The sequence below is a fragment of the Poecilia reticulata genome, chromosome 3 (genome assembly GCF_904066995.2).
Source record: "Poecilia reticulata chromosome 3, P_reticulata-male-v2, whole genome shotgun sequence".
In the NCBI taxonomy this organism is placed as follows: domain Eukaryota; kingdom Metazoa; phylum Chordata; class Actinopteri; order Cyprinodontiformes; family Poeciliidae; genus Poecilia; species Poecilia reticulata.
Genome location: NC_088832.1, coordinates 22,554,959 through 22,565,527, shown reverse-complemented (window position 1 = coordinate 22,565,527; position 10,569 = coordinate 22,554,959). Strand labels below are relative to the sequence as shown.

Genomic DNA, 10,569 nt, shown 5'->3' with positions numbered 1-10,569 from the left:
CACGGTTAGAGCTTTTACAAACAAAATGTATCACTTTGACGACGAGTGCTGCTGTCTAGGAAAATATTGAGTATGAGTTGACAACTACATTAAAGCAACCAATAGAAACTGCAATTTAGGTTTTACCACCCTCTAGTGGACAAAAATAAAATACGTTAAAAAAATCAGTGCTGAGTGCAGTTTGTTTTAACAGGTGTCGAAAAAATTCACGATCACATTTTAGACTTATTCAGTTAAGTTCTAAAACGTGCACACAATACTCTTGTTAGTTTTTACTTTACAGTTTAAAGTTTATTACAACAAATGATACAACGTAGAGGATAATGAACTCATGTCAAATGTGACAATATTCAGTCTTTAACACAAACATTAACTTATGTTTACAAAAGTATGCACCTCCCCCAAGATGGCGGAATGTTAGTGACGCATTGGTACTCATTGGTGAACGATCTAATGATGCGTTCTCATCAACTCCGAGGTTGGTACTTCCATGGTTCACACCGAAATATACTGTCTCCCAGTTGCAAGCCAGCGAACCAGTTGGATTCTCTAATTTGCTAACTGAGAGATGTAGCTGACTGGAAGTAACAAACTTCTCAGAATTTGTATTTAAACGCTTTTGCTGCATGTTCAGTAAACATGGCAGTCGCCATTAACGAACATTCCGTGAACGTTCCACTCGTCAGCTGCGATCACGTTTCTTCGCTCCGCCTCTTCCGGTCCTTTCCATCCGCGTGCTCTAGGTTAGCCTGTGTCCACGTCGAGGGTCTCCAACAGGGAAGAGAAATGCCGTCAAAAATCATCTTTGAAACTGAAGAAGAAACCACCGAGAAAGATATGGACACCGTCGCGGAAGCTGAAACCTTCAAGGTGAGTTTGACGATCCACGTCGAGTTAAAGGGCTGAAGTTTCTGCCGCGGCTCCTCCATGTTTGACAACATGCGGCTGTTCTTGCTAGTAGCTAACGTCTAACGGTGGCAACAATAATAAATCTGTAACAAAGGGGAACTCGAAACAGACAAGTTACAGTTGAAATATTAACATTGACTTGGTTAATTTTCTCAATTTGACCAGCTTTACCTTTTATCAACATGCATACTGGTGTAAAAGGTAACAATTCACACCTGGCATTAAAAACTACTCTGAGTGATTGGAGTGCATGCATTAACTGTGAATTTGGTTATATTTTTGATAGTGTAGTTATAGAAATCTAGGAAATTTAAAGGAAATTTAAAGATATTTGACCGAAACAATATTTAGCTTAGGAGTGCCTGGCTTTTTCATAGATCATATATTTATATTTGTTGAAAAGAATATTTACAATGTTTTGTTTTACCGTCTATATGTTTGAATGTGAAAAAATAATATATTGCAGCCCACAACTTAATAATGAGCCTGTTGACGTGTTAGAAAAACTGTTGAATGTACAAAAACAAGCACAAGGCCTAATGACTACAACAGATCTATCAACATTGAGATGAGGGCAGTTTTGATTGTCAGATACTGGAGTATAATTTAATTTTATACATTTTCCTTCCTCATTTCGAACATCCAGTTGTTACACTGTGAGTAGTGTCCCTCTGTTTACATTCTGCCCTGTGAAAAGCTGTAACATTGACCAATGCATGGTGAAATCTGCCCCCTGAAGAGATGCTCTCTGCTTCATGTTATTTATTGGTGAATAATATTAGGTGCATGCATTATGTATGAAGTATTTCTTTAAAAAATCATGGAGTAACATTATTTACAAATGATATACCTAATGCAAAATGTATTTGTTACTGTTAAAATTAGTTTAACAATGTTGCTAATGATTACTTGAACAATGAATATTTGGTTAGGGTAAATATTTTTCTTTCCTTGTAGGTGAAGAACAAGACAAAGGAAGGTAAGAAGCTGAAGAAGAAACAACAGCAGTCTGAGGAGCAGGAGGAGGACCCAGACTGTGAACCTCCAGCACCAAAGAAGAAAAAGAAGAAGGACAAGCTGGCAGCGGACCAAGCGAACGGCCACATCAACGAGGCCGCTGACCTGAACGATAACGGCGGTGATGTGGAGTCGCCAAAAAAAATAAAGAAGAAGAAAAAGGAAGCATCAGAGGTTAGTGCTGTACTGTTGTACATGCATATTGCATGTAATTTTTTCAGTGTCTTTCTTCCATGTGTAACACTTTTAATGCTGTTTTTGGGCAAATAGAAGAGCCAGAAGCAAAAGAAAGCAACCACTGAGGCAGCAACCAATGGACATTCCACCCCAAACACACCAGTTCAAACTCCCAGTCAGACCCCAGCCCAGTCGAGCGATGAGTTGGCCAGCGACAGCGAAAATGTAAGATTTGAAAAATCCTTAAGTGTTAAGATGTTAAACGTGTATGTAAAGGGTTGTTGCGATATAGTTTTGCAGCAAATGATTACGGTGACACCATGTTTGCTGTCTATGCTGGCGTGAAGATGCTTAAAATTTGCTGCAAAGAACAAAAGAAAACATTGGGACTGAATGTTTTTTACATTTTTAGGAGCAGACACCTGAGCAGAGAGAAGGAGCTTTCTCCAACTTCAGAATTTCCAAAGTCACCATTGATAAACTGAAAGGTAAGCAATCTCTGTTTTTATAGTCTAGATGTTTACATTTTAAAACTGGTAAAAAAAAAGAATTCCTTTTACATAGCTGGCATGAAGCTGCATTTATCTGGTGATTGTATGGTTTGTGTAGAGGACTCATCAACTTAATGAGGACTTATGAACATTAAAAACTTAATATGTGATCTTGATGACATTCACACACAACTGTAGACTGTTGTGTGTCTACTTTCAGCCAGATGTTACTCATAAGTTTGCAGTCCGAGGTTAACGTTGTTTGTCTTTTGCCTCTTATGCATCTCTCTCTTCTCTGTCGTCTTCTCAGCTCGGGGAGTCTCCTACTTGTTTGACATCCAAGTAAAGTCATTTAATGCCGTATATGATGGAGAGGATGTAATCGCTCAAGCCCGTACTGGCACAGGAAAGACCTTCTCCTTCGCCATACCGCTGGTAGAAAAGCTCCAGAACGATTCAGTGGAGATGACAAGAGGCCGGCCTCCCAAGGTACTCACCAGACACTTACACATTTCTTCTTCAGTTTCTCTCAATATTAGTCTAAAACTTGATTTTTTTATTTGTTAATAGGTGCTAGTCTTGGCTCCTACCAGAGAATTAGCTATCCAGGTCTCCAAGGACTTCAAAGACATCGCCAAAAGACTGTCCATTGCCTGTTTCTATGGAGGCAGCTCATATAACCCACAGAGTATGTCCATGTCTCAGTATTAACAGTTTACTGAAGGTTGTTGTAAAAAAAATGAGCAAAAATAGAGAAAAAAAACCCAGCAAGCTCTTGTTCAATATATAGTTTTTAAACGTGATTCAAATTGAAATAGTCTTAGAAATGTGGCCTGCCGCCTCTTAATAGTTATACTTTTGTCTGAATTAATACTTACTGTTTAAAATCTTTGTGCAGTTGAGGCTATTCGTAACGGAATTGATATTTTGGTGGGAACGCCCGGTCGCATTAAAGATCACCTCGAGAACAACAAACTCAACCTCACCAAACTGAAACACGTCGTTCTGGACGAAGTGGACCAAATGTTGGACATGGGGTTTGCAGAACAAGTTGAAGAGATTTTGGGTACTTCCTATAAGAAAGGTAAGTCAATATCAAGAGTTGTGTGAGAGAAATTTAAGTAGAGCTGCAGTAAATGGATTTATCAGGGTAGTAGAGGTTTCCAATTTTCTTTGAAATCCTGCTTGTCTATTCCGACTTAGGTTTATTGTATTTTTACATCCTAAGTACTATAATATATTTAAAAAAAGTGTCTTAAGATGAATAGTTTGAGTCCAACATACAATGAAGCAATTACAAAACTATCATCCATTGATGAAAATAAAATTAAAGTCTGTGCTGTTTGTTGATGTTTATGTAGTATAAAACATTTTGAGAGTGATTCGTTAAATGGAGCAGAAAAGCTCAGATGTTGTTTTTGGGGAGCTGATGACTCCTACACCTACCATACAGCAATAAGTAAACATTTGGGTGTTATGCTTATGAATATGATGTGTTGGATTTGTTCGCATTCATGTGAAAGTGGATCTAAAAATCAGGAGCAGCGTTTTTAAAATGACTGAAGCCTACTTGTGTGTGTGTTCCCCCTGCAGACAGCGACACCAACCCGCAGACTCTTCTGTTTTCTGCAACCTGCCCTCCTTGGGTGTATGATGTGGCCAAGAAATACATGAGGCCAGGGTGCAAGCACATCGACTTGATCGGCAAGAAAACACAAAAAGCAGCAACAACTGTTGAGGTAAGTGTGAGGGAAATAAAAACGCTGCATTCTGAGAACAAACGTGACCCTTTCTGGGTTTTGTTCTCTTTTGTTCACTTGTTGCATCCTCCTGTCCTTCCCTCTGTAGCACCTGGCCATCACGTGCCACTGGTCCCAGCGGGCTGCAGTGATTGGAGATGTAGTCCAGGTGTACAGCGGCAGCCATGGCAGAACAATCGTCTTCTGCGAGACTAAGAAGGAAGCCAATGAACTGGCCATGAATGCATCCATCAAACAGGTAACCATAGCAATTTGCATCTCATAATAACCTTACACAAAACCAGTTCTTGAATATAAAGCCACATTTGCTGAGCTGTTAAGTTTTTCCTTTCTTATTTGGTGCTTTCAGAGTTCCCAGTCCCTCCATGGGGATATTCCACAGAAACAGAGAGAGACGACTCTGAAAGGTTTCAGGAATGGTGTCTTTGAGGTCCTTGTTGCCACAAACGTCGCCGCCCGTGGATTAGACATCCCAGAGGTCGACTTGGTGGTCCAGTGTTCTCCGCCGAAGGTTGGCTCACACAGAAACTCACTCTGCTCAACCAAAATCGGCTCTGGTGTGAAACAAGCCATTATCAGATTTCAAGAAAAAAAAACGCAGCACTGATAAAATCTATTATCATAACTGGGGCTGGACGAAATGGCTGAAAAACGCATCACGATCAATCAAGCATTTCATATCAGTAGATCAATAATATTGATAATTATTCACATTCAAAATTAATCCCAAAGGGTTAATAAAATATTAGTTTTGATTTTAAATAACTGAAATACTTCCAAAATGATGCTGTGACCTTTCCTGTTTTAGCCACAGTTTTAACTCCACGCACATGTTTTTTATTTTTCCACCATTTAATTTTTACTTTTAAACAACCTGTTAGCCTGCTGCTAACAGGTTCTTGCTAGGCAACCAAACTTGGGGGGTGGGGGGATGGACTTGAAACTTCTTTTTACCCAGAAGGTTGTTGCTAGGTAACCAAAGAGCGAGTGAATTAGTTAATGCTACCAACCTGGCTTAGCTGGGTGTGAGAGGCTGAGTGGCTAAAGCCTTTCCTCTGCCTACATCTCCCAGAATGCTGTGCGGTTTTGAATTGGAGTTCAGTGAATATTCTGTCAGATATTATTAGTGATCACGTGTATTGCGACATATAATTTTAGCAACTTATTGCAGCAATTTTATACTTTTCTTAGGCCTGTAACTTACTATTTTATTCATAAGAATGTAATTTTAATTATTTTTATTTTACAATAAAGGTGCATCTTTTTACGTTACTTCAGGCACACTGCAGAATCATGCTTGACCTTTTCTAGAAGCTGTTGCTCCAGGAGTCACCAACTCCAGGCCTGAGAGCCACAGACCTAAGATGCATCGCTGCTCCAGCACACCTGAATGCAATTGATTCATTACCTCTTCACCTTTTTGTTATGTTTGACAGATTCCTAGTAATGAGTCAGGTGTGTTGTAACAGAGGTGCATCCAGAAGTTACTCTGGAGGTCTAGAGTTGGAGAGCCGTAGCAATGAATATTGAAAACAAAGTCATTTAGTTTTTAAATGAGAAAAACTTGATATAAATCAATAACATCTTGGCATGAATAAGCAATTTTCTACGTTGTCATCAGGATGTCGAGTCCTACATCCATCGTTCAGGGCGAACAGGACGAGCAGGCAGGACTGGCGTCTGCATCTGCTTCTACCAGAGGAAGGAAGAGGACCAGTTGCGCTACGTAGAGAACAAAGCCGTAGGCGTCTTTCACCAACTTGGTTAGATTCTGGCTATTTTACTTGTTTAAGTTGATACTAAGTGCTTTTTGTTTGATTTCATTTTAGGGAATCACTTTCAGGCGAGTCGGTGTTCCAACTGCCAATGACATCATCAAATCATCCAGCAAAGACGCCACCAGGTATGTATGGGAGACTCTGCTGCTGTCATTCATAAAGCTATTGTAATATTGAACGTTTATGAAGTCATTCAGCTGGTCGGTTACAAGATTTTGTCGGGATTTTAACGGTCTTCATAAAATCCTTTTCCATTCTTGTTTGCAGGTTTTTGGACTCTGTTCCAGCCACAGCTGTTGAATATTTCAGGGAATCTGCAGAGAAGCTGATCAAAGAGAAGGGAGCGGTGGATGCACTCGCTGCTGCTCTGGCTCACATTTCCGGAGCCACGAGTCTGGAGCAGAGATCTTTGCTCAACTCTGACGCTGTGAGTTTCGTTTGCCCTCAGAAACTCTTTATTTCAAACCTTTCAGAGTGACTGCAGTTGGTTAAACTGCATCAGATCCAAAACCTGACCTTTGTATATATAACCCCGGGTGTTTTCTCTTGTTTCATTGGTGCTGCTCTTCTTGCTGGGGTTGGGCGACGAGGCTTAAAAATAAAAGATTTTTGTTTTCATACCAGATCCAATTTCTGATTTTAATCATTTTTTTCTTCCTTTCTAAAAAAAAATCACAAGAGTTTTATTGAATTATAAGAAAATAGTCATAAAATTAGAAGAATAAAGATTCAATTTCACCAGATCGTCTTAAAAGCAAGAGGAAGAGAGTTGTTTAACTGAGAAGAGCTTCAAGAGTTACTGATATATGACCTTTGACATGGACTCAGTCGTTTTCTCAATTGTTTCAAAGTCCTGCTACTGATAATTTAATGTTTATGTGTTAATAGATGAAATATTTACTTATATTTGAGTGTTACTTCACAAGACGCTCAGCGTTTCTCATAACATTTTTTATGTACTCATTTATTCTCATATTACAACTTTATTCTTGTAATAAAACAAAATGGCTTGGCCCTAATGTTCTGTTGAATTCAAAGTCCAAATAATTAGAAGCTGTAACACACGCTTGTCAAGCAAGAGGGCGTGCTGACACAACTCTGGAAATACAAGGAGCTCACTGGTGAGAAAGAAGATCCAGATTTTTCATACATTAAACTCAAAATTTGGTTGATAAAATCGATTTGTCGCCCAGCCCTACTTCTTCCTGATGCACAAAATGAGTCATTTTCTTCCATTTTGAAATGCATGCTGTAGTTATTGTGTGATATTTTGTGTGTTTTTGCAGGGCTACACCACGATGCAGCTGCAGTGCTCCCAGGAGATACATAATCTGGGTTATGCCTGGAGAACCATTAAAGAGCAGCTGGGAGAGGACTTTGAAAACCACATTCACAGAATGACCTTCCTCAAAGGCAAAACGGTAAATCCATTCAGACGTCTCACTTCTGGAGTTGGTCGGGACCAGAAATGTAAAACACAGATATGATCTTTTATCACTGGACAAAACTGCTCACTATTTTTATTTATTTTGTGTCTGTTTGTTTGTAATAGGGAGTTTGTTTCGATGTCCCAGCCAATAAAGTCAAAGAGATTCAGGTAAGAACACCAGCACCCTCTAGTGTTCAACGCCAGAATTCTTTCTGAAATAAATTCAGAAATTGATTTTTCTTTTATTTAACCCTTTCATGCATGAATTATGATCTTTTGTGTCAGGATTTTTTTTTCTTCCAATTTTTGAAAATTTTTTCTTAAGGCATAAAAAAAGGTAAGAAAAAAGTTTGGTTTTTTTAGGTGATCAATCGCAATTTTCTCCAAATACAAAGTTGTTATTTGAGAAATGCATCAGTAGAATTGATTATTGTTATTGATTATTATTGGTTATCTGATGTCACAATATATATATTTTTTTTACCTGAAATAGTCGCCTGCAGTAGAAGGAGGGACCGGGTCGGTCGGCATTCTGTTTTTTCTGTCAGCCATATTGGATTTAACAAAACATATTGCATTTGCAGCTGATGGCCAGTAGTTGATGGTGTATATTATGATACGTTAGTGTCCACTTCAGTGATCTGTGCATTTATAACATAAAAATCAACAAGAAGCTCAAGAAAATGTCTTTTAGACAGCTGTCCACTGTAGTGACCCCTATGCATGAAAGGGTTATAGTGAAACAAATGTTTTGACACTTTTAGGCCAGTTTCTGTAGTTGAAATAAAACCGTCATCACTTGTTTCGCTTCGTCAGGATAATTGGAAAGACGGTCGCCGCTGGCAGCTGACTGTAGCCACAGAGCTCCCGGAGTTAGAGGAGAAGCAGTTCCCCAACCGTGGAGATAGAGGCGGGTTTAGAGGCGGGAGGGGGCGCGGCTTCGGTGGAAACGGAGGACGTAACGGCGGCTTCCGGAGCGGCGGAGGCGGAGGCTACAACAACCGAGGAGGACACAAACGGACCTTCAACCATGCGTTTGATTACTGAACCATCAACTGATTGATGTTGTCAGCTTTGCTGTTGGTGGACTTTATTAGCCATCATTAAGAGACCGACAGAGCCGGTGAATATATTTCTGATGTAAAATATTAGATTCACATGCCACATAAGCATGAATTACTCCCCTTTGTTCAAAAGTAATACAAAAGTTGAATTTATCATCTAAAATAATGAATTCTTAGAAAAAAATACAGATGGTCCTTTATGGCTTCATATAAAACCAATATTGCTATTTGGAAGAGTTGAGCAAAAGCACAGCTCAAACACCATTAGCAACGGATGTGTTGGTTTTCCAATATTTCGATTTATAAACAAAGTATTTAAAAATAGTTTCCTGTCCTGGAGCGTCACTCTTACTGGAAGTGTCGCCGTCTTATCCTGGATCTTTGGGGAACAGCAGGAGCAGTAATCAGTCTTTGACCTCCGTCTATGTAGAGATGACTCGGCCATCAGTAGGTAAACATGTTGCATAATGTTTTTATAACATATTTACCGTCGGATTGCTGCATTACAATCGGCTGAAACCTCAAATACATCTGTTGAATGATTGCTTTGCAATTGCCTCTGTTTAATACCTGTTCTGCTTCCATTCATTTGAATGAATTAAAAAAAGGTCAACTTGGCTGATGTTTGTTCTTCTTAAAGGTGTGGAAAAATCAGACCTTTCACTCCTAATGTATACAAGACACACATGGTCAAAGTGCATGAATGAATCAGTTTTATTACGATGTTGCAATTTTATACTGTGGTACGATGTGTTGGGATAATGTTGGTCGGAATAATAAACCTAACTGAGACGCACTCTAAACTGATACGGGAATAACATACAGGAATTTTCTGTTATTCATATCAGCATTACGCATAATCTAAACCTGTTTAGTTTTGATCTTCAGTTATAATCCTATAATTCTTGAACTACAAGAATAAGGATTCAGAAAGAATTCACAGCATGTCACTGTTTCCCATGTTACACCTTAATTCCAAATTATTAATTTTTTTGCCCTAATTTCCACAGAGAAGAATCCTGTTAAGACGATGTGAAAAGTTTTTATTTTTATTCAATTTTTATTAAAACTAGAAATCACATTTACGCAAGTATTCACATCATTTCCTATGAAGCTGAAAATTGTTTCCACTGATTCTTGAGATTTTTCTACAACGGATTTTCCTTCTGTGGAAAATTTTGTTGGTCTATCAAATCAAATTTTATTTGTATAGCACATTTCAGCAACAAGGCATTTCAGAGTGTATTTCATGATAAAAACAAAAATTCAACACAGTCGACTATTTGCCGTCGTTACACATCAGATTGTTGATTAATGATTCATTGATTATGTTTCTAAGGGAACTCTAAACTGGGGGGGGGGGTTTAGTCTAGATTTAAGGGAACTCAGTGTTTCGGCGGTTTTGCAGCTTTCTGGAAGTTTGTTTCAGATTTGTGGTGCATAGAAGCTGAATCCTGCTTCTCCATGTCTATAATGTCCCAGAGCTTGCATCACGTCAGAGGTCAGAAATCAGACACCAAGCATGAAATTGAAGGAGTTATCAATAGACCTCAGATCGTCTTCAGACACAAATCTGGAGAAGGATAAAAAAAATGAAGATCCTAAGAGATCTCTGGCCTCCAGGAATATATTTGCTCTTTTTCTGACCCTAAATCTGTAAAAGTCCTGGATGGAAAGACGGCCCGCTCCATGATCCTCTCTGCAGGCTGACTTTAAGTTTTCTATAGACATCAGCTGGACGACAGTGGTGGATGTGCACAGGACAGACTAGATGACCAGCAGCTCCTGCTTTACTTCTTGAGTTGGAGCATGAAGGTCGTTTTTTCATGGGGCGTCTTTGTGTGGCTGTCTGGAACTGGAAGTTATCCACAGCGTTATTGGAGGGCAATCGCACCAGTTTGGACCAAACCAGTGGACCTGGCAGTCTACCTCATGCATCCAGAC

At 39.2% G+C, this 10,569-nt stretch overlaps 1 protein-coding gene across 1 annotated transcript; it reads left to right on the top strand.

Annotated features, from left to right (window-relative positions):
* The first annotated feature begins 624 nt into the window (after window positions 1-624).
* Window positions 625-9,243, top strand: ddx21 (DEAD (Asp-Glu-Ala-Asp) box helicase 21). Its single transcript, XM_081605249.1, has 16 exons — window positions 625-870; window positions 1,867-2,100; window positions 2,197-2,328; window positions 2,516-2,591; window positions 2,905-3,083; window positions 3,165-3,282; window positions 3,493-3,678; window positions 4,188-4,333; window positions 4,443-4,592; window positions 4,704-4,865; window positions 5,976-6,095; window positions 6,184-6,257; window positions 6,400-6,559; window positions 7,419-7,553; window positions 7,685-7,729; window positions 8,378-9,243. Exons 1-16 carry the CDS (start codon window positions 640-642, stop codon window positions 8,606-8,608), a joined length of 2,379 nt encoding a protein of 792 aa, XP_081461375.1. The 5' UTR covers window positions 625-639; the 3' UTR covers window positions 8,609-9,243.
* The last annotated feature ends 1,326 nt before the right edge of the window (window positions 9,244-10,569 follow it).